A 25,101-nucleotide genomic window follows, 5' to 3' on the forward strand; every position below is an offset into this window, starting at 1 on the left:
GAACCTTGTAGGGTAGGCAAGGCGGGTTGTATGACGTGTGTGAGTTCCGGCACCTTTTTTTTTTTTTTTTTTAGAAAAAAAGCACTGAACTTGCACAATAATGAGGATTTCTCTCCCCATCTGCCAGCAATAAAATTACTTGTTACTCTTAGACTGTGAAGGAAGAGAAAATTAGGAAGGATATTGTAGCCCACCAAACATGCGAAACATTCTTGGTTATCTTGGAATTCAATACTAGCTGTCCTCTAGTTTCATTTTATAATTCCAGCAAAACGTTCACCCAAATTGTATGAACTTGAGATAGAAGATTCCTTTACTGATAATCTCCTCTTGACACTTTTTCAAAAGCACTGTGTTTCATCTCTAAACATCCACCTAATAATTTTTTATTGACAAAACAAACTTAAGTACAATTTTTGTTGCATATTGACATTGCCTCATGAAATGTAAAGTTTATTAATACTTGATTGCTTCTACAAAATTAAAAAAAGTAAAAATGCAACCTCATGTGCTGATCCATTGAGTGACTAGCAACTTTGAGTGACCAGTGACTTGTGCTTTCTAAATTAAAAAGAGGGATCACTTTATTAAAGGAGTTGCAAAGAAAGACAAAAGAGAAAGATTTCCCCAAATATCCAAGTCAGCCAGGGGAACTCACTGACAGCAGTTTTTAGAGCAAGTTGGACCATTCTATATATTGGCTGCCTTTGATTGATTGTGAACACTGCAGCTGGCAGCCTAATTCAAGCAAATACCTAGTTCTCTCAGAAGCCACATGCAGATCATGAGATTTAAGGGCCAAGACATCTTCTATTCCTATAAATTTGCTAACGTAAGTGCTATGTAGAATTCTAATTCTAAAATCGAGTAGCCTTATTAAAACATAATTATATTTATTAAATGTTTAATTGTTTGTCTGACCAAACTGTTAAGAAGGCTATACCAAACCCAGATTCAGTACATCATATATTTGTGGAACATGATCAGATCAGATAATCAGTTACATATGTAGACAGAAGAAAACATAAAATTATGTCATTCATACTATTAAACATGTATAATACCTTATATTAAAAATTAGAACCAAAATGCTGAAGTATTATCAAACCCGCATAGTTTAAATTTGTTGAGGCCAAGAAAGGCAAACATTGGAAAACATTATAGGAAAAAACAACATATAACAGGTCATTTTAGACTTGGTACCCCCACCCAAGCAATCAAACATCCTGGCATGCACCCAAGATGGACAGAATAATGAAGATGTAAACCATGACACAAAACATGCTTTCATTTTTATTCACAAAACAGCTTAGCTTGAATTGCTAGAACATTACAAACAGCCTTTCAATTAGAGATGGTAAGAAAGCAGGAGATGAGGGGTTTTCAACATAAAAAAGGACTTCTATATTTTTTCAGCACAGGTTCTGCAACAGCTTACATTGGAATTCCAGCAATATTTCCTAATGGTTTCTAAAAGTGAATCATTGCAATTAGTTCTGGGTTTACTCTACTATGCAATTTTATTTGGTTCTAAATTTTATTATTTTTGCTTTTCTTTTAAAAAAATGCCAGTTTTCAATATATTTCCACTTTATAAGACCAGACAAGACATCTTGTTGATTAAATCTTGTCTTATCTGTAGAATTAGGGAAAAGAAACTACCTTATTTTAAATATATTTTCATTTATAAACATGAATTGAGGCATTCTAGAAACTAGCCACACTATTTTTCTTTAATGATGGAAATCAATCAGATAAATGAAGAAATTGCTGTGCTAATTACAGTAGTGCGTATTAGTAACTAGATTTAAAAGGTTACTGTAAATTTACATTCTCTACACAAGAACTGCATCTTCCACACATAAACAACATCAACACCAAAACACAGGAAAACAAATTGATTGATTGTCCATACTCTATTACATCTTGATACTTTATGGATTCTTTTAAAAAATTATTTGAAAACATTAATGCTTGTTTTACTAGTACTTAAAAGATGTTAAACAAATGCCGAAAAATTATATTTTAAAAAAAAGGAATGAAATCTGCAAGAAAATATTTTTGGTTCTAAAGGAGACATAGGCGCATCCATTTATTTCCGTCAAAAAATTCCTTGCCTGAGACAACACAAGCAAGCAGTGACATTGCACTGGAGGATAGAGCTTTGGGATTCTTGTTCCTATTGAAACCATCGGAATGCAGCACCTGTAGGAAGCATCACTTTCTGTAGAGACAGAAGAGAACAGAAGAGGGACACATGATAAGCAAGAATGAGAAGAACCAGCCCAGGACAGAGTTCAATTTTGTGACATCCAGTGCATTAAAACAGGAAGTGCCATATTTCGACTGCAGTGTTCCCTATCACTGGAAGCTTGCGATAGTGGTCATAATAGCCTCCCATATTTAATTGTTTTTGCTTTCTGCTCTTGCCCAAGTTTTCTTGATAACTTTCTTGATAACTTCTTAGTACTCTTTTCCTACCCTTAGTTCCTGAACCTCATCAAAACCTATAATCTATTGCATGATCTATTATTCTTTAAAAGAACCAGTAATCCACATGAAAATTGTCCTTAAACTCTATTTCAACATATTCAAGAACTACTAATGGATGGAATAGAAACATTGGTATTTCTTGTATGACCTCAAAAATAAAAAGTTGTCATTTACATAGTCTTGAGAAGAATTTACTATATTTAGTTAAGACGTTTGATATTTGTTTCACTTAAATCTTGCTACCCACAGTATATGTTAGTCCTCTTTTACAGTGGAATGTATTTCTCATGAATAAAGTATCATGTATTTCTGTTCAAATCAACTTGGTTTAGTGAAACTGTTGAAAATCAGCATCAAGTTTGGAAATCTGTTCTTAAAAAAAGAAGGCAATTCAATTCACAGGACAGCTGTGAGAAAATAATGAGAAAGGGGTAAATTCTTAAAAATATTTACCAATACTCCAATTTCTAGGCAGAATTACAGGTATTGAATTCAGATTATGAGATTTCCAAGATTGCAAAGGATGCCATTTGGAACACTCTATCAACATATATCCTTGTACTATATGTGACTGATGAAGTTAATGACACGCATAAAAATAACAAGACAAAACTAAATTTGTGCTATTATATAATATCCTAATTCTTAGTGCTAATCTGGGCAACTACATAATTTGGGCAACTATGCTAAGCTGGCAACTACAATAACTTTATCAAACCTGGTAACAAACAAAAGGTGTTTAAGTGATCCAATTTAAGTTTCCATGCTGTCAAAGGCATTCAGGCCTTTATGCCCACTATACCATCCTCTGATCTAGGAAATATACAGTTTCCTTCCAATGACTGAAGAAGCCTTATTGCTGGACATCATAGCTCAGAATTTAGCATAACTTTGAGTAGACTGTGAGAGGATAATTTATTTATTTATTTATTTATTTAATTTATTAAATTTATATACCGCCCTATCTCCCTTGCGGGACTCAGGGCGGTGAACAGGCGATACTAAAAACCACGAATAAATAAATAATTTCTGTTTTAAAATCAAATTGAATAATAGGCCTGTTCTAAAAACACACCCATACAAAAATTTGCTGTAAGTGTTATCATATGTATGCTTTTTTCCTTCCTTCTCAAAACTTATGTACAAAAATTAAGAGAGAAAAAACTCCATTTTAAGAACAAACTTTATCTATGAATATATTTAGCTTAGTTAGGTAAACATTCACGCAAATAGGTTTCTCTGCCTATGCAAAATGTTCTTTCTGGAGCTTTCAGACATGGAAAAAAGTCCTTCTCCTTGCTAATATACATATGCAATGAGGTTCCTCCCACAACTCCACAATGCAGGTAAGGCATCCATAAGAACAAGGAGCCAAGATTTCAGGTGGATGGAATACAGGTTTAAGCAACCTATTCTTCTTCTTAAGAGTTTTATGTGCTTTACACAACAAGTAGAATAGCAAATTGTAAGCTATACTAGAGGCGAGGCATATTGTCAGGTTAAAACAGAAATCCACCTGGCTGAATGAGGCACCTGTTCTTTCTCAAACATCATAGAAAAATGGCCAGTCATGATGTCACTAATGTGCAGATCTCTCAAAGAAAAGTGCCCATCAGAAAGGCTCTTGGTAATACTCTGACAAGAGTGGGATGTCAGTGAACCCTCAGGAAACAGGGAATTTCACTTTTATAGACAAGGAAGAGCATGGTGCTCACAACTCAGTGCTCTACTTTGGGCAGAGAGGAGAAATATTTCTTTAAGCAGCATGAGAGCCCCAGTCTACAGATTTTTAAGAAAGGTGGAATATGTTGATTTCAGCAAGCTAAGGCTTGCTGGACATTGAAGCGATGTAGAGATGCTTCCCAAGGCATGAAGGGATATGGGGAAAATATAAATGACATTAAGGCATCCTGACTCACATAAAACTCAGATTCAAGGCATAAAAGACCTTAAAACTATTTATTTAGGGTCCAAGTTCAAGTAACAAAATTTAAAATACAGCACACCATTAATATATTGTGTACATATATAATCTATACACATATATAATGTATGTGTATTGTTGCATATGTGATGTACATATGTAATGTATGTTGTTATTTTAAATTTTGTGAAAAAGAATGAGGAAATGCCAAGTTAGCAAACTATTAGCACTGAGAACCAAACAATCAAAGCAGCTACTATCATCGATGAGCAAAGATACACCTGTAGCTTCAGAGAAGTCATCTTCCCATCCCACACTATTCTAAGTAGATAGCATTGATTTGTCCACAAAGTAGATACTGGTACTGAAGGAGGTTATACTGCTATTCACTTTTTTTTTTTTTTTAAAAAGGCAGGTATTAACTGAGAGAAGGAATATTCTCTGGTTGATACACATTATTACAGCAGCAAACGTTACCTGGGAAATGGGATATCCTCTGTAATCAAAATGTGTACAGACATTAAATTATAAATGGCTCCAATATCCAGAACAATCAACAGCTCAAGAAAAGGAAAAACTGCAAAAGGCTTGCAGTTTGGTTCTTTGTCTCTCTTTGGTTACTTTAATCATCTACCCGTATTACTAATCTAATACTGGCCCTAACTAAGTTTAAGTTCCATGGTGACTAAAATATATTTGGGAGATCCAAATCCATGAATCCCTAAATTATGTGATTTTAAGATTATTTAGGTCTGAAAATAGTTAAAGGTTTGAAGGGAAAGACATGCCAAATCTTCTATGCCAATTCAGCAGATCCAAAACTAGTGGCAATTTGCTACACATCTTAGAAAAGTTGGGAGTCGTAAAGGGTGAAAATATTAAAAACATGAGGGTGCTCTCCGAGATTGCTTGCTTTGTTGCAGACATTTCATTACCTAACTAGGTAACATCATCAGTGCTAGTAAGGAGTGCTGTTTGCTGTCAGTTTATATTAAATATTAAAAATTTTTTTACCACCACTGCAGAATTTGACTTGGAAACTGAGCCTGCCATCCCAGAAATACAGTGAGACTTGATTTATTCCACTTGAAATGTAACTTAGAAGGATGTACTAATAATCAATTAAAAACTCTCAGAAGTAATGAACAACAACAACAAATTGTGATCAGGATCACTCAAAAGATAGAATCACATAATCAAATCAGGCTCATACGTCATCTTTAGTGAAGCGTGCAAACCAGCGTTTACATTTCCTGCGTCAGATGAGGAGAGCACATCTCTCTCCTTCTGTCCTGGCCACTTTTTACAGAGGCACGGTTGAGAGGTTTTAACAAACTGCATCACTGTCTGGTTTGGTGGCAGCAGTGCCTCAGATAGAAGGTCCATACAGAGAGTGGTAAGGACAGTTGAGAAGATTATAGGAAGCTTGCTTCCCAGTATTCAGGATGCTGCTTATAAATGCTATGCGCTTAAGAGCTCAAAGCTTTGTTAAGGGACCCCACACACCCACTTTACGATCTGTTTCTGTTGCTCCCCTCTGGAGGAGGTTTCTAGTAGCTTTGTTCCTTATGCCATCCATCTTGTAAATTCGCAGGATTCTTTATTTTTTTGCCATATGTATACATTTGAACTAGACTGTGGTGTTTCTGTGTCATATGTGTGTATACATGGGTATATACATAATAGGATTCTTTGAGAGCCGAATACAATGAAATTTCTTTTAATGTATGCTGATTAGTGTACATTGAAAGTGGCAATAAAATTATTATTCTCACCCAACAATCTGGCTCAGTGTCTAAGGGAAGAATCAGGCCTAACAGAATAACAGAATTGAAAGGACCTTGGAGATTTTCCAGCCAAAGCTCAAGCAGGAAACCCTATAGCATTTCAGACAAATGGCTGTCCAATCTCTTTTTAAAAACCTCCAGTGTTGAAGCACCCACAACTTCTGGAGGCAAGTCATTCCACTGATTAATTGTTCTAATCGTCAGGAAATTTCTCCTTAATTCTAGGCTGGTTCTCTCCTTGATTAGTTTCCATCTATTGCAGTGTTTCTCAACCTTGACAATTTTAAGGCATGTGGACTTCAACTCCCAGAATTCCACAGCCAGCGTTGCTGGCTGTGGAATTCTGGGAGTTGAAGTCCACATGCCTTAAAATTGTCAAGGTTGAGAAACACTGATCTATTGCTTCTTGTTCTGCCTTCAGGTGCTTTGGAGAATAAGTTGACTTCCTCTTCTTTGTGGAAGCCCCTTAGATAGTGGAACACTGCTATCATGTCACTCATAGTCCTTCTTTTAATTAAACTAGACATACCCAATTCCTGCAACTGTTCTTCGTATGTTTTAGCTTCCAGCCCCCTAATCAACTTTGTTGCTCTTCTCTGCACTCTTTCTAGAATCTCAATATTTTTTTTATATCATGGTGGCCAAAACTGGGTGCAATATTCCAAGTGCGGTCTTACCAGTGAAGTATAAAGTGACCTTGATTCTACCCCTCTTATTAATGCAGCCTAGGATTGCATTGGAATTTTGGCAGCTGCTGCACACTGCTGGTTCCTATTTAAGTGATGGTCCACTAGGACTCCAAGATCCCTCTTGCAGTTACTACTATTGAGCCAGGTGCCACCTATTCTATACTTGTGCATTTGATTTTTCTTCTCTTGTGGTACCTGCCCTACTGAGCAACACACTCCCTTGAGCCTGTCTTTCAGAGTGTTGGCTATTCCTATCAGCTTGGTGTTGTCTGTGAATCTGATGAGTTCCATTCTATCCTGTCGTCTAAATTATTGATGGCGATATTGAAGAGTACTGGGCCTAAGGCAGAACCTTGGGGTACCCCACTGCATACTTCCCTCTATATAGATGCAGTTCAACTAAGGTCTTGTTAAAGAGCATTAAGATCTTTAGCACCTTGTGAAGGGCTGGCCAGGTAAGAACCATCTGCATCTCAGAGAGTATAGTACCTTCCAGATCCTCATTACACAACTTTGTTTAATAGAGGACCTTACCAACCTCCTCAGACTTTGTGGGAACAAGCAGAAATAACTGGACATATGTGGTTCTATAAATAAGTCTATCCTGTGCCATGAAGGACTTTAAAGATAATAACGGGGACCTTGAACTGCACACAGAAGTCCCTAGTACAGGTGTTACATAGGTGTACAGAGACAAGCTAACAACTACTAGTGCCATGCATTCTAGACCAGCTGTAGCTTTCAAGTAGTCTTCAAAGGCAGCCCCGTGTAAAATGCATTAATAACCAAATAGGTGGCCAAAGATTAACTGACAGCAAATAGGCTTCTGGGTCAATGAATGGTGCAAGTGGCCTATAAGATGTGTCTTGTAAAACCCCTCCTAATTGTGCTGTTATTTGCTCAAGCAGGACCTGAGAATCTAGGAAAAACTCCAAACTGTATACCATGGTACATGATAGAATGATGATAGAATGGAACTGAAGAGTCCAGATATGGAAACAGGCTTTGTCCCTTGTTGCTGTCACTTCCATATGGCTACAAACACTTCAAATATCTGTTGATATCATAGCAAGATCATTCACTGTGCAATAGAAAGAAACCTTCTCAAAACAAGAGTTCAGAAGTGTTCAAATAAACTGAATATTTCAAGTTGGGAAGTTCTGCTTCTCAACACACAGGCCTAAAATTTGGAAAAGGAGAAATGTGGTAAGACTGCTTACCATTCAGAGATCAATGAGTTTTTATAGATGCTTATGAAATAATGAGGATGTTTAATCTTTAATACAGGGGGAAATAAAAACCCACTGGAAGTTTAGATGAACAGCGATGAGAACCTTGAATTTCATAAAACTTCAAGCACAGCAGAAAGCCCAAAGGATGCACCCAAATTAAAAAAAGTGATTTCCTATTATGAACAATTTGGCCCAACAATGATAGAACAGAAGTGAGGATATGTATAATGCTTACCAACCCTTGAATATCAATTCGGTTTGCCAATCTCTTCAAGTAAAAAAAATGGGTGCCAAAATCATCACGGATGAAATCACTAATGATGGAATTCCAATCTGTGCAAAAAATTATAAGATACAATCTAAAAAGCATTTTCCATCTGATGGCAGCAGATGGCAGTGAGTTAAAAACACTGCCTGCCTTAGTCAGAAACCCTCTGGTGATGCTAAAGATAGGATCAAAGGTGAACATGATCTATAAACGTTAAACCTGTAGGTTGATTTGATCTAGAAGACTGTGGTCTGATTTGCAGATAAAAGTTTCAGTGCCAAGGGTAGAGCGTTAAGCAGAAGAGGAACAAGGAATTGGGAATAATTCCTAACTAAGCAACAATTGTCCATTTTTTTAACCCTGGCATTTCTTCATTTTTTCTCATTGAAAATGCCTTATGCATTTAAAGGATGGTCCTGATATAACCTAATACATGCATTCTTCAACAAACCACAAGAAAAAGCACCATATCTATTGACAAAATTATGATTCATGAAACTATTCCTTCACAGAGCAATCTGTTAGATATTTAGTTATAAGTTGTCAACAGACCAGCCTGGATGACTTATCATAGAAAATGAACACTGACACATATTGAGGTTTGGGTAAGTAGGTAAAATTTATTTATTTGTTTATTGTTTTATGCCTTCAAGTCAATTTTTGACTCTTGATAAGGTTTTTCAGGAGTGTTTTGCCACTGCCACCTTCCAAGGACTGAAAGAGAGTGACTGGCCCAAGATCAACCAGCAAGCTTTGTGTCCAGTTTCTAGCCTGCTGCTTTAATCACTACACCAAACTGGCTGTCAAGTAGGTAGAAAGGTACAACTTTTTCCCATATGGCACTGTGCTATGCACATGTGGTAGAAAGTGATCTGAAAAGAATCTGCTCTCATGGGAAAAATTCTTGCTCCATGATATTCAATTTTTGTCTGTTACTGATCTACCAAAACAAAACAGAGAGAACAGGAAGAGCTCTGTTGTACAATTTGATAATATTATTTGCAGCACAAATAGTGTGCTATAAATAGTTGTCAATTTACAGCCATAAAAGTTAAATTTGGGCCACCATCAGATGCATCTCAGAAGCCACAATCATGTTAGGAAATGAAAAGATTTGCCACAAGGTCAGCAAACTACCAGTCAAAAATGAGACAAGGTAACAAGATTTAGGATAAGCATAATGGTGAATATATCCTGAATCATTCTCATTATAACAAGAATAGTTTGCAAGAATAAGGAGAACTGGGTGAAAATGTATAACGGAAGCAACTAGTTTCATATTTTGATCCAGGGATGCGAGAACAGGAAACCTCAAGGCTTAAGAATCCATGTCCATATCTGTGTAAATGAGTGAAAGATTACAAAATAGCAGCATGTCAAATCTATAAACTTCTTTATGCGAATGAAAGAAAGGGGACAGACTAGCAGCACAGCAAGTCTGCAAAACTTTCTTGGACCTTATCTTCCAACGTTACAACCACAAAAACCATGATCTTTATAAGCAAGTCCTTTAGAATAGTAAAGAAGTGGAAAGTGGTGAGGAGCCAGGACCAACATCAGAGTTATCATACCACTAGTGTAATAAAAATGACTGCACTCTAAAATTTAAATTTCTTTTTTCTTGTTTTCGTGAAGCTCCTCCTCATCAGAGCCAACTCCTTTGTACTTCAAGCAAGTGAGGAAATTCATACAAGAAATTCATACAAGAATTAATCTCAGAAAGAATAAAATCTGATGTCCATTGCATCAAAATTGTTGTCAATGTGGTGGGGCTGCTGGCTGCAGGCATCAATATGAGTTAATAATGGGTATAGAAAAGGGTTTCTATATTGCAGAAATTTTAGCTACTAAAGATGCCGCAGCAGAAATGTCATCCTGAAGGATACTTTGCCACTATGTAAAGGAGCCAGTTCCATGAACATCTGGCAGTCAGAATTATACACTTGTCCTCTAAACACACAAGTCAAAGAGAACATCTGTCAGAAGAGGATAATTGGATTCTACACTTAAGACTCTTATAAAAACGAGACCTTTAGAGCTACAGGGAGGCAGAGGACACCAGAAATGGGAATGGATGTTATAAAATAACAATGATTACACAAACTGGAAAAAGACATAAATGATGGAAAAATACAAAACATGGAATCACTTCTCAGAATGACTGATTACAATTTCACTGTGCATGTCAAAAGGAAATGATACAGTAAATTGCACCTCCCAAACATGTATAGGAAGATGGAAGAAGCACTTTTTTCTTACTCAGCTAGAAATGTTCTGATAATAATAATAAGGCATAGGACCCCCTTTGTTTGAAATATGAGGGTCAAAAGGAGCTTATCCTAAATATATAATATTCTTAATAAGAAATTCAGAATGCAGTATTGAAGCAATCAACTAACTTCAGCCTGGAACTAGGTAATCAGATGTTCAGCTTCATCATATCTTAGAGAAATTACCCATAAAAATAGCACAGTCAGTCCAGCTGAAATGAACTGGATTCTTAACCGATTCATCATCCTCCAGGCCCTTACTTGGATTGTGGCATTCCTGTCTCAAGGAATTAACCAGATGTTTGCTATTCCATTGGGTGTAATGAGGACTGATCTCAATAATTTTGTTTGCACTGAAACCAGTGCATTCTATTTTGCATAAATTCCCACTTATCAAATCTTATAGGAATATTTATATAATATGGTTACAGGATAACATACTATTTGTACAAATAATTTAGATCATATACTATTTTAAAATTTTAAAAGAGGGCCAAAAATAAATTCTGATTTTTTTTCATAAATTAAAAAAACAAAAATTTTAGTGTCAAAAAACACATGCATGGATTGCCTAAAAACAGTTCTTTACAGGTAAAATATCTGGCTTTGTCTTTTTGCATTGTCCAAGCAACAACAAAGCGCCATTATCTATTCAAACATATATGCACATATTGTGATAATTTTGATCTAGTATGCCTGTAGCCAAATAGTGTGCACATATAACCGTAAACATAAATTCCACTGAATTTAGTGAGGTTTACTAATAAATAAGACAAGGTTAAGCTAGTTTAAATCTGGCTTAACACTGTTTTATTTAAAACATTTGTTGAGAGCTCAGCTGCCCCATCATTTAGATTTGTTTCATTTCTAAGGACCCTAAAAGGGTCAAATGCTATCTATTAATTATAGTTCTGACTTTGAATAAGTATTTTATATATCATAACTGCTCTCCAAATTGAGATAAACCTAGAAAGAAAGGAAAAAGGATTTCAATTTTTAGCTGAATGAACAATCATGTCAAACAGCTTTTTGCTATAAAAAAAACCTCTCAATTTAGTCAGCAATGTAAATATCACTCTGGGAGTGTGAAGAGCCTATGACTAGAATTTCCTTAAATGAGGTCTAAAATGAGGCATTGCAGATACTAAACATTTTTACCTATTCTCTCCCTCTCTACATTTTCACTGTGTAGAGCGAACAAAGTACTCACTCCCTCTTTTATGCATTAAATTATTCAAGTATATAAATGTAATAAGTTCTAATGGCAGAACTCTTCTAACTTCTTTTTGAGGATGACCTCTCTTCTTTCCCCAAATGAGCCTGCACTCCAAAATATATATATATATATATATATATATATGCCAAAACAAACAAATAAATAAATAAAACGAACACCAGGGTAAAATCATTAAACTATATGAGTTTAATGCCGCTATACCAATGCTGAGCTTTCGTCAGCGTTCTGCTGACATCATCAGGGCTTAATCAGCCAGTCTAAGCCCTGATGATGTCAGCAGAACGCTGACGAAAGCTCGGCATTGGTATAGTGGCATTAAACTCATATAGTTTAATGATTTTACCCTGGTGTTCGTTTTATTTATTTATTTGTTTTGGCATGGATGCACCCAGGGATCATGTTTTTAGTATAATTACCTATATATAAATATATATATATATATACACACACACACACACACACACACACACACACACACACACATTAAAGTCAGTGTCAACGCTGCTAAAAACATCCGATGACAGTCAGATTGCTAAGTTAAAAAGATACCAAAATGGGAATCACAGATAAGGGTAATTAAATATGTTAAATTCTTTGCATTTTGGCTTAACATACTAGCTAGCTAACTCCTAGTACAGTGTTTCCCATACTTAGGTCCATTTCCAGAATGGTCAATACTGAAGTATGATCCTAAGTGTAAGTTCAAGCATCTGAGAGTCACCAGTTGGACAAATCTACTATACTTCAACAATAAAAGGGGCTGTTTATTCAGAAGATAGTGATTACTCTTTAGAAGTCAGGTGTAGACATATATCCATATACAGAGGCAATAGGCCTCTGAAAAGCAGATGTTTCTGGATATATTGATGCCCTGCTTTTGAGATTCCAAAGTCATCTGGCTGTGTTTTGGTTTGGTCTTCCAAAACAGGGACTTTTTGTTTGTTTGTTTGGGAAAAAGAGAGAGAGAGAGATTACATAATAAAGACAACCAGTAGTTAATTAATCTTTGCATTTACTACCCCTAAGGTGGAGATCAAAACAGCTTTACTTTGTAGCAGAGAGGTGGGGGAGAGCATAGTCTGTCTTTGAAAAGAATTTCTCTTCTATGCTTCTTTTCATCTGCTAAATAGGTATCTATTAAGTTGTAAATATCAAAAGCATCCTCAATTCCAAAATGCTTCCCATTTAGATTATTTGCATTTTCAAGGGCAAAATATTTAGTATGGAACAGATATTCTTTACAAGTACATCATGCAGCATTGTAATTTGTCATAGGTACATGAAACACAGAAGTGGAGAGTTTTTCATACTTTTCAGCTGAACATAAATTGCCAATTAAAATAAACCTTATCATCAGTGATCACATGGCAAAAGGTAGGTAAGTATGCACAGGAAAATACAGTATACATTTTACAGGATTCTTTTTAACCATGGCTAATTAAAATAAGCCATAATGATAGGGGTTTACATGAAAGCAAACCATAAGCTATGGTTTAAAACACTCAGTTGCAAGCTTCATACAGCACACTAAATCAAAAACACACAAAGCAGATTAAGTCTTGTCTTAAATGCAATATGTGGATCCACCCAAAGGGTCCAAGCACTCCCAAGAATTCACACATTTTATATTTTAGCTCTCTTAAACTGGAGATGTTGATTTTCGCAGTAATTAAATTTAACAATTTCTAATCTGCTCTATTTATTTCACTTCAGTTGTACAAAAGGGTGCAAGTTCTTTACACACAGAGCTATTATACTGAATTCAGGAAAAACAAAGCCTGAGTAAGAAGAGCTGGATGCAGAAATAAATCTGCCTTGCAAGATAAAATCAAAATTACTTTCAAAGAATTCTGGGCCTTCTGAACCTCTTTCTCAGACAAATATGATAGCCAGAATTGGATGTTATCATACTTGCTGCATATATAATTTTGCATTGTCCATTACCACCTCCGTTCCATAGATGAATTATTATTTTAAACATCTCAAAGGGACATGCACTCATATATCCATATAGACAGACTTTGGCTCTTCTTTGATCCTACAAAACACAGAAACTAGTATTTGGGAGTTTCTAGAAAAGTAAGCATTTCAGCGTCTTATATTATCTTTCTACCTATGGCTATATTAATGCTTCATGGGGACCTAAATATGTATTGCATATTTGTAATTTATTGTAGAATTGCAGAGTTCAGCATTTTCTTTGCATGTTTTTATTAGTCCAACAGCAGAATCAACATAGGATAATAGCACCTTGAGTACTCTCTGAATAGAAAATCAGGGTATAAAATAAACAATAGCTGGGAAGGCTTTAGTGGTTTCTTATTCAAAGACCTGGGTCACATTTTATACGTTTTGATCAAAAGTAAACCACATTCCAGAAACATGTTTTCTCAAATAGCCAATACAGATTTCATCTAACGAGACTATGCTAATAGGTTTACCACAGTTAATACACATTTTTTATATGTGTATACCACTATCTGTATGTGATTTGTTGTTTTCCCTATCTCAAAAGCAGGAATTAGTTCCAAAGGTACAAATTTGAAAATGATAGTCTAGTTTGAGCAAACTAGATAAACAATTTGCTAGCTCAATTTGGAGTAGACATGAAAGAGCTTGAAGGCAGAGAAAGAAGACTATTTGAACTGAAATATTTACTCATACTACACTAATATATACTAATCTCCTGACATTAATTGAGGTTCTATCTGGTCTTTATAAAGTTCATGTATGTGTGGCAATATTAAGATTTTTCTAATTTTTAACTACATATTATTCTAATCCTTGCACAAAATGATTTATATTTTTCTTGAGCATCACTGGCATCCATTTTCCCAAATTATGACCTTTTATCAAAGGCTTATTCCTCTGTTCACTTGCACAGTACCATAGTTATAACTGGTGGTGCTCAAAGGCTTGATAAGTCTCACTATGCCTGCGGATACAGTACCTGTACCATATTCACAGACTTGAACAAATTTGGGACTGAATAAATCAATGGTGAATAAATCAATGGTCAAAGTTTTTCCTTGTCAACAGGAAACCAAAGCTAAACTAAATTTAAGATAACCAGCTTCTCTTTGGGCTTCAGTACTTTTACAAATTTTAATGTAACGCACCAGTGTTTTCTTGCATGTACATGTTGTTTCTACTTCAGCATAACCGCTGAGAGCCACTTATTATTCTACCTCCTTTCTGGAAGGCCCATTCTATATGGATTTATCATTGTCTATTACTTCATGGATTACAAAGAGACAATCCTTCCTCTTCCTAGATTAAAAAAATGTAAGTATAGATTAAATGAATTTCTGAAGACCCACAAACACTTTTGCACATATTTCTATGACATTAGCTTCCAGTTTCCTGAAAAGAGAGTTTATTTTGCCAGTTATAGAACAGAATCAGATACCTCATTCAATAACAGGCAGAGAACTCTTTAATAAATAAAGAGCAAATCATTAATTAATTTGAAACAGCTGCACATGCACTTGGATGAATTCCTTTTTTACACATCCTTACATATGCAGGACCCTGATCCTTGCATCTCTTCATTCTCCAAACATTAAATTCTGCAAATTTACATGTCATTTCAGTAAAATGCAACTTTGGTGCAATTCAGTCACTCTATTTATTTCTTAATGGAGTGAGCGATCATATTATGAACAAAACTCTTCATATTTGAGCCAGTTCAAATTCAAAAAGTTTTTTCAAACTATTCAAATCTGAAATGTCCTTTTTGAAGTCTGAAATAATTGATTACTTTGGAAATGTTTTATGCCTAAATCAGGGTTTTGATATTAAAACAGAGTGATTTTGAACTCAAAGCAAAGCTTTGGTAGGCATTTTGAGTTTTGGTAAGTATACTTCAAATGTAAAGCAGTTGTGAAATAGTTCAAATTTGAAATGTTTTGTATACTACTGGTCCATATTGGAATTTTCCTTCTTTACAGTGTTTTCCTTCACTTGATGCATTGTACCAGAGTTTACCCTCCACTCTCTACATCTTTTTAAAAGTCCTTGGATCATGTATATAATCTCTCCAAGTTGAAACTTAGAACTGCAGAAATATGCTGGAATAATTTCCAGTGTTAAACAGGTCCTTAGTTTATGATAAGATTAGTCAGGAAAGAACAGAGATTTCAGCAAGACCTGTATGCAATGTTTGGCCAGTTTTAGGCAGAGAAATACCATTTTCTGCATTTCTCACTAACAAAGTATGAATCAAAATACAGGTAGTCATCAACTTATAACAGTTCATTTAGCGACAGTGCGAACATACAACAACACTGAAAAAAGTGGAACATTTTTCCCACTTATGACCATTGCAGCATCCCCAATGATCATGTGATCAAAATTTAAACACTTGTCAACTGACTCATATTTATGACCTTTGCTGTGTCCCGGGATCATGTGATCACCTTTTGTGACCTTCTGACAAGCAAAGTCAATTGGGAAACCAGATTCAATTAACAACCATGTAACTAACTTAACAACTACAGTGATTCACCTAATAACTGTGGCAAGAAAGATCATAAAATGGGGCAAAACTCACTTAACAAATGTTTCACTTAGCAACATAAATTTTGGGCTCAATTGTGGTCATAAGTCGAGGACTACCTGTAAGCAGCCCTAGGGTGGGAGTGAAGTGAAGAAATCCTTACTGTGAGATGATGACAGCTCTTGCAAATCAGAAGACAGGCAGCTCTGAACAATCAGGGACCACAATCCACTGACTCTGTATCCTGTATTAATTAGACAGAGGAAGGACCTATTGGATTTTCTACTCAGGATGAATGGTTTAAAATAGCAATTTTAACATTGTGATTTAAATCACCACAAAAATCTGATTTAAATACTTAATCAAGCAGTTTGAAATGTATTAGTTTTGTCTTTGTATGGTGGATACAAAGGCATGCTGGGAAAATAATTAACAGAAACTGACCGCTGCCTTAATGAATAAAATATGTTTCTATGGGTGGAATACATACCTGCACCATGAAATATAACGAAAAGAAACAGGATCAAGTAAGACATGCACAAATCTGACAACTGAATGAAGCTGTTGATCCACATACCATTTTGATTGTCTATGTATTGTATTTTAATATACTGCAGTTCTTTTCAATCAAGACTACGTGGGCAATTTTTCTGAGTTATAACTCCATAGGAAAACTCCTCTTCGTGATAAAAGGTCAGATCATGGGTCAGGTCCTTAAGAGACGATGTTATGATTCTCTCTTTTGTCTGGTTTGATAGCTATAGGAATAGGCATCTGGTTGTCCTACTGACTCTCTCTCCCTTCTATCCAGCTATTATTCACACCATAACTCACAAAAATATTTTTTGAGGCACATTTGCAACTTCTGGTGGTGAAACCTGTTTGCCATATTATTATACTTTCACATAAAGCAAATAACAGGCTCACATGTTGTCTATTGTTGTCTTCATTCTTCATTATCCTGAGGATTCTTTTCCCGTTCTTACAAAAAAGTAAAAGGAAATACAAGGAAAAGAAGGCCTACAAAAACCCACTGGCACTTCAGCAACACTTCAGAGTTTTCTCTTGAGAAGGCATGAAAAGATGCTGAAGAGACTAGGAGACAGAAGAACTGTCCTCTCTTTAGGAGATGTTCAGGAGCCTCAAAAATCTCCAGCTATATAGACTATTATGCTATATTTTATCGATATTATAATGATAGCCTGTTGCAATCCCTCAAACAACCATAGATGCTGTGCAGATCACCTTCTATCTCCTAATTTATAGAAGTAAAATGTGACATGTTAAAGTCAGTTTGCGTTTAGCGGTTAAGGCAATGGCTAGAAAGCAGGAGATTGTAAGTTAACAAGTTCCGCTTTAGCCATGAAAGCCAGCTGGGTGACTTTGGGCCAGTTACTCTTTCAGTCCAGCACACCTCACAGGGTTGTTGTTGGGGGAAAATAGCAAGAGGAAAGTGTTTTGAGTACGTTCACAGCCTTGAGTAATTTGTAGAAATAATATAGGCAGGATGCAAATAAATAAGGAAGAAATAAAGTATCTACCCTTTATGACAGCTTCCTGTGTGCATACTGTTATCCCGAAGTACTATTTCTATATGTCATGCTTCTTTCAAATGCAACATTTCTATTCAATTGAAACATCATATATGATAAATTCTGTGGACAAATCATACTACTCTTGGGAGGTAACAGCGGTTTTCTCGACTTTGTAGCACTCCAGAAGTGCCATCCTACAATTTCTGTGACTCTTATTAATTATGCTGAATGGGGATTCAGGAAGATCTGCATCCAGAGTGCACAAGATTATTTCTTACTCCAAAGAACTTTGTTCTTTGCTATTGGAAGTATAAAATCATGCAATCATGTTAGAAGTTATTTTGGAAATAATGCCATTCCATTTTTTTTTAAACCAAAGCAGGAACTGCAATTACTATAAAAATACACAATAGCTGGCTGCCCAGACTCTGCTTAGATAACTTCAACAGAACTAGGATCTCCAAAACAAAACAACCCTCACCAGTTGAAAGGTCTTGGTGCTTCTTTCAATTTCATCCATTAATTTTCCTTCTAGACCCAGAAAACTATTCTGATTGCTTGCCTGCATGATTGTCTTTCAAACACTATTTATTGCGTTTTAATCTATCAATGATATTTCTCTCAATAAACTTTAACACTGTCTGAATAAATGAAAATGATAAAATAGTAAAACTAAATTGCTTGGATGGTAAATAAATGTCACAATGCTAATAGAGTAAAGGCACATGCATTCTGGTTTATCAAATTCTAAAATGCCTAAAAGAGAAACATCTTAGCCTAGTGCAAGAAGGTCACTGGGATGTTTCCTAGATCAGGGGTCCCCAATCCCCAGGCCACAGACTGGCACCAGTCTGCAGGCCACCAGGAATCGAACTGAATAAGGGAGCAAAGCCCCATCTGCACACATGTGGTATCCAGGAAGTGTGCAAAACCATGCCCCCTGGTCCACGGAAAAACTTCCCTCCATGGAACCAATCAATCCCTGGTGCCCAAAAGGTTGGGGGCTATTGTCCTAGATGAAGGATAGATGGCTGGTCTCAGATGGAGAAAGGTTTAAAGGTTTAAAAGGACAGCATTAGTATCCTACGTTTGGTCTAGAAATGGTCTACAACCCAATATACCTGATACCTCAATATTCTGTTGATCGATCCCAATTAATGCAGTAGAAGTACAATTCTGGATTACCTGAATATTCAAACAATAACTCTAATTAAAACAATAGGAGTAATCTGAGTGATTAAGGTATAATATATACCTGATTCCAGACAAGATATTTGTACATTTAGGACTGATTAGCTGGTAATACACCATTTAGCCACTCAGAGAAACAGATTGAATATCATTCACTTGGGTAGACAACCCATCTCCATCTCATGGTACCTCCATCTTATCTAGGCTACATTTTAACATACTGGCTATCAAATCGCTTTCAGTCAGCCAGGCCAAAAACTGAAGGACCAAACTTCCAAGGATATCAAATTCCAGTAAATAGATTTATTCTAAGTTAATGAAACACACTGCAAAAGAATTCCAGAGACTGCTATCCATCCTGTACAGCCATCTTTAAAATAAAATCAGGGTTTAAATTTTGCACCTCTCCACGTAGTGTAACAGGCTAGAAGCCATTCATTCCCTTGTGGACAGGAGGTATGGGTTCCACTTGTCTAATCTGATCTCAAGCTCTCTGCTTGTTCTCACACAGGCCTTTCTTTATCCAAACTATTGCAATGTTTAGGAACCCATTCAGGATATCTACTCCCTCACTGTGGTTAAGCAAAATTGGGAGATGCCATGGGATGTTATTGCATTTTCATAATATTTGTTGAATAGCTCTTGCTACTTAATAATGAGTTTTTGATAATTTTTAATTGAATTAAGGATGAGTTTTCTTCCACTGACTTTTTAATTATGATACCAACTTCATTATCCTGAACCCTGGGTTTGGCTCTAAAAAAAGGAAAAAAGTACCTTAATGAATTAATTTCAATATACTTTAACAAATAACATTCCACTGTTTGACCAAGGTTTCAACAGGACTATCAAACAGTCCAATATAATTCCCCAACCTCCCCCTACAATCCTTCCGGACCCATTAAGATCTATTTGCCTTCAGGACGACAACTCTTGAATCCCTACTTTTACAGGAGAATGTCACAGAGAAAGTAAACCTCAACAAATAGTGATATATTGTACATTTTTAAGTGGTAACAGTGTTCTCTTTTAGATGATCTTCCTATTCATTCAATTAAAATCAAATTTAGACTGCCATTACTTTTGGGGGTGGCAGCATACAGATACCTAACTGGCCACTGTATCAACTATAGGAGATAAAATGGCCTCAGTGTACATCTAACAAATCCATCAACCTGGGAGTTCTCAACCAGTCCAAAATTGTAGCCCAAATAGGGAGAGTTATCATCTGTCCTGCATGCAGGGCACCAGACAAATTCACGAAATTGGCACAGTGGCGGATAGGAAGACAAGAAAGATATTCTTGTAACCCACAACCATCCCCAGCATCCTGACCTTCAATCATGTTCTCTTGCAACACCAAATATTCTAGCAGACACATCTAGGTAACACTTACATCTGCCCCCCCCACCTCAAATTTTACTTACATAGACTTAATCCTAAATTAATTCATTCTGGATTTAATAGGGAAAGTTGATAAAGGAGATGACTCCTATTTTCCTCACCTGGAACTCATGAAAGTGATGGGGAGAGGTACCTCATTTGAAACTGGCCTTTTAATGGATGGGATTTGGATGCAATCTGACAACTCTGTAATTCAGGAATCAGCAATGCACCCAATAATAAATCAAACCTGCATCGTTTATATGCAACAGATTTAACAAAATTGCATGTCACATGAGAATACCGATGCTCACTTCCACTATGGAGAAGTAGCTTCAATTGGTAAAATAACAGCATGGAAGTGATTTGCCATTGTCTTTTTGCAACTATGCAGAAGAAGCCACAATGTTATTGCCTATCAAAATTGATTTATGTACATTTTCAAGTAAAATGGGAGTAAACTGTTTAATTAAGGTCGCTCCCCCAACTCAAATAAATTTATCTTTGAAATCATCAATGCAGCTTGAGAAATGAACTAGTGTATAGACCTTTTTCTTTGCTTGCAGGTTAGCAAAGTGAAATCTAAACATTACTGGATTTTCACATACTGGGATTATTTATGTCTTTATTTTGCTGTGCTTGTATCTCAATTATAATCCTAATCCTTATTGCCTAATCTTTATTCTTTCATTTGAGAGCTCATGTTTACTGTATTTAGCACTCATTCTTTCAAATTACAAAGATTTGGAGCTCTATGCTTAGGCAAACATTATGAGCTTTACTAAATCAAATTCTGTTGACAAGAAAAAGTTTAATAAAGGTTCTGGGCATGGACTTTCAAAATTGTCGGCTACTGGGCAAAGTTCAGACAGATAAACATCTGAAGGAAAATTCAAACCATCCCAAAGGTTTGATGAAATAAAATGAATGAATGGATGAAGTAATCTTTATAACAAGTTAACTTTCTAGGAATAGGATATTTTCCAAAGAGTTTAGGAAGTATCTTGAGTCTTAAGAAATATGTTGGAGTGTTCTAGAATATAGACATATGTGTTAATCTTAGCTTCTTGTGTTTCCAGTTATAAGAATCTTGTATAGCTGGGCAAATCAAGACCTTTGGGACTTTGAAGAGATGTTTACTAGCAAAAAGCAGTACTGGGCTAAGTAAAAAGTACTATGCCTTAATAGAAGGAAGGAAGGAAGGAAGGAAGGAAGGAAGGAAGGAAGGAAGGAAGGAAGGAAGGAAGGAAGGAAGGAAGGAAGGCTAATATTAAGCTTCATTTGTTTGAAACTAATATGGATTAATGGCTGATCACATCTTGAAAAGTGGCATGCATATTAACAACTTCCTCATAAACAGTACAAGGTGGTAAATCTTTGCATCACTTAACATCTTCCAGGGAGAGGGAAAAAACCCCACATCCTCACATATCCACTTCTAGCTCAAAGAAGCTTGAATACACAGTTGCACCCCCTAAGCTACAGACTCTAAATGCAAATATAGTCTTCGACTTACAACAATTTGTTTAGTGACAACAGCACTAAAAAAAGTGACTTATGACCGTTTTTTCACACTTACAACCATTACAGCATCCTGATGGCCACGTGACCAAAATTTGGATGCTTGGTAACCAACTCATATTTATGACAGTTGCAGTGTCCCGGGGGCATGTGATCACATTTTGCAACCTTCTGACAAAAAAAAAAAGAGTGAAGCCAGATTCACTTAACCATGTTCTTAACTTAGCAACTGCAATGATTCATTTAATAACTGTGGCAAGAAAGGTAACGTAAAGTGAACAAAACTTACTTAACTCACAAAACTCACATAAATTTAGGGCTCAGTTGTGGTCATAAGTCAAGGACTACCTGTGTTTTACCAGTGTAAAAGTAGTAAGCTATACCTATACCTTCTTCTATCCTTGGCCCTTCTTCTAATATAAGCTTTCTTTACACCATTGCTGAAATATTTAAATCAAAGTAACACATGTAAAATATTGTGAATACTCAAAAGCACTATAGCAGGGGTCCCCAACCTTCGGTCTGTGGACCGGTACTGGTCCGCGGCATGCCAGCAAGCGGGCCGCACAAACAAGCAAAGCCCCATCCGCAAGATGCAGGCAGCACACAAAACCACGCCCCCTCCGGTCCACAGAAAAGCCTCTCTCCACGTAACTGGTCCCTGGTGCCCAAAAGGTTGGGGACCTCTGCACTATAGTATTAAACAAGAAATGTATCCTGGGAAGACAGAATAGATCCTCTTTCTTTAATATATAGAGGAATTTCTTCCACTTATTACCTTTCCTTGGAAAAATACTCATCAATCTGAAGCCAGGCATGCAGTCTGAGACGGAGGAGTCCATGACTGCCACATCAGCTGCTTAACTTGCTATGAGGTTCTAGCTCATTGTATCTCATGAAAGAAAGTAGTGCAAACCACTCTCTCTTCTAAATATTATAAATAACTGTGTGGATGTATATCTGTGAAAAGACTGGGCTATATAAAATAGAAAGGTAGAAACTGCTAATGGATTCAAACTTCTGACATTTCCACATCCAGTCCTCATAATTTGATTCCACAAAGGATAGTTGAGAAGGAATTATTAAACTGTGTCAGCAAAGGCAATTACCTCCAGTGCAGCAGAAGGCTTCTTTTTAAGTTCTTCACATTTTCGGAATTTGCAAATCTGATGTCCAGTTTTACGGTTCCTACAACTGCTGCACTGCTCACAGTTTATTCGTCTTCTGCAAGGAGGGCACATGCCACATCGTTTTCGTTTCTTTTTCCCTGAATTGATGGCAGATGCCAATTCATTCTGCATTGGGTACTCTGCTAAGCCAGCCATATGGAGTGCACTTTCTGCCAAAAATACACCAGCAGGGGTCATAATGAAAAGGCCAGGGTTGATGGGAAAAGCCCCCAGGTAAGGAAAATCAGATGGGTTGTTCATTGTTTCAGCAGCTGAGACAGCTTCCATGTCTGAGATGCCCGTCCCGTGGTCATTAGACAGGGGGATGTGCTCCTGGACTACTCTTTTGAGCAACTCTGTGGACTGAGCAAACTGTTGCAAGATGTTCTGTCCTTCCAAAGAAATATCTGATTTGCTCAACATGTCAGAGATGGTTTTGTGCTTTGAGGTAGAATTGCTTTTTTCCACGATTGCCTCGCTGCTGTTGGCCATAGGGACACATTTCTCTGAATGTTCACTTAATGAGCTGCTGCTACCAAAAGCAGAGTAATGGGACAGTGGTCGAGACTTCTTAAGACTTTTGTTCAAAGGTTCACTAATTATCCCACTTTTGTTCCTTCTTTCCAAATTGATTGAGGGCTGAGAATCACCAGAATTGTTGCTTTTTTCCAACAAGCCTGGCTTGATACCAGCATCTTGATGGGCATCAGGATCAGACATCTTTCTTTCTCTTTTTTTTTAAACAAAGGAACCAGACAAAGCAACAAGCTCACTTACTGTAGAAAATAATCAATCACCACAATACTAAGAGTAGTAATCACAAAAAAAATGGAAGGAGCAAGATCTGTCCTCAGTGCAATTTCACAGTCATTACAACATCTCCTGCAGGTTTCATATATCACACGTAGCTCTGAAAATAAAGAAAAAACAAAAAAACAGAGAGGAGAGAGGAGAGAAATTAGCAAAGAGTTAGTATCTGCTAAAACAAATAGCTTTTGTATTAGTGTTCACTTAAAAATTCCCTTATAATAAAGTCAAGGACGCATCACATACACATTCAGAACAGATATTTCCATGCGGTTTGTTTTATTGATCTACTGTAGATCTTACAGACCTTCGTTGGATAACTTACCCTGTGATCTTACACTGCTTGTAAATATAGGTAGCAGACTGCAACAGTATAATACATGAGAAACAAGAAACTAATTCAGTTCTTTATTTGCAAACTTCTTGGCTGTATATCTTCCCTTCCTTTAAGGGTATTCAAAAGATTATTTCTCCTACAAGCATTGTCCTTGATGTGACTGACTGGGATAGTTATGAACCGGCCATTTCAATATTAATTTAGGAAGAAGCCAACTTCTATTTTTAAAAACATAAATTCTAAATTGGGAAACAAGTGCTGAATTAAAGTGCAATTGTTAATTTGCTGTTTATTATTGCCCATTTATTTTTAAAATGACAAATAATTTTTATACCTGAGCAGAAAAGAATCTGTGTGCAAGTCCAATTCCAGCCTTTCTGCATAAGTCTGGGAAAAACTCCTGCCTGAGAGTTGCTACGGGTAGACAAGACCGAGTTAGTTGAACAAGGACTCTTACTGCATTGGACCTATTGTGTTATATGGTAAGAGAGATGAGATATTTGATATTTATTCAAGAAAAACAAAATTGGAATGAAAATGTACAATAGGCAAGAATGTAATCTTAAGGTACTGAAAGAATATGCCAGCATGAAAGCTCAATGTGTGCAAAAGTTCCTAATAACATATTCTCTACTTCTAAATATAAATGTCACAAATAACTTGAGTTTTCACTCTCAAATAAAAGCAATGTACTGTGAAACCCCACCTAGGTGGCAGGCTTTCAGGCTGCAGCATGGGATCTATGGAGGAGAAAATATGC

The 25,101-nt window shown here is 36.3% G+C and overlaps 1 protein-coding gene across 2 annotated transcripts; it reads right to left on the reverse strand.

The window, feature by feature from the left end:
• Positions 1-151: 151 nt before the first annotated feature.
• CXXC5 (CXXC finger protein 5) lies at positions 152-24,028 on the reverse strand. Of its 2 annotated transcripts, none has more exons than XM_015820905.1 (2): positions 23,138-24,028; positions 152-2,224 (listed from the first exon to the last, which is right to left on the reverse strand). In XM_015820905.1, exons 1-2 carry the CDS (start codon positions 23,915-23,917, stop codon positions 2,180-2,182), a joined length of 825 nt encoding a protein of 274 aa, XP_015676391.1. In that variant the 5' UTR covers positions 23,918-24,028; the 3' UTR covers positions 152-2,179. The 2 variants fall into 2 exon arrangements, with proteins under 2 accessions (XP_015676391.1, XP_015676392.1); XM_015820906.1 differs by lacking the exon at positions 152-2,224 and adding an exon at positions 16,603-16,642.
• Positions 24,029-25,101: the final 1,073 nt, after the last annotated feature.

The sequence above is a fragment of the Protobothrops mucrosquamatus genome, unplaced genomic scaffold (genome assembly GCF_001527695.2).
Source record: "Protobothrops mucrosquamatus isolate PMUCROS unplaced genomic scaffold, P.Mucros_1.0 scaffold1209, whole genome shotgun sequence".
Lineage (NCBI taxonomy): Eukaryota > Metazoa > Chordata > Lepidosauria > Squamata > Viperidae > Protobothrops > Protobothrops mucrosquamatus.

What these genes read in the sequence shown, in the direction of transcription:
- CXXC5 (XM_015820905.1), bottom strand. Translation starts at nt 23,917, where the DNA reads ATGTCTGATCCTGATGCCCATCAAGATGCTGGTATCAAGCCAGGCTTG. An exon ending in AGCCTTCTGCTGCACTGGAG is followed by an intron (nt 2,225 to 23,137) that starts GTAATTGCCTTT and finishes CTGTCTCTACAG; the next exon opens with AAAGTGATGCTTCCTACAGG.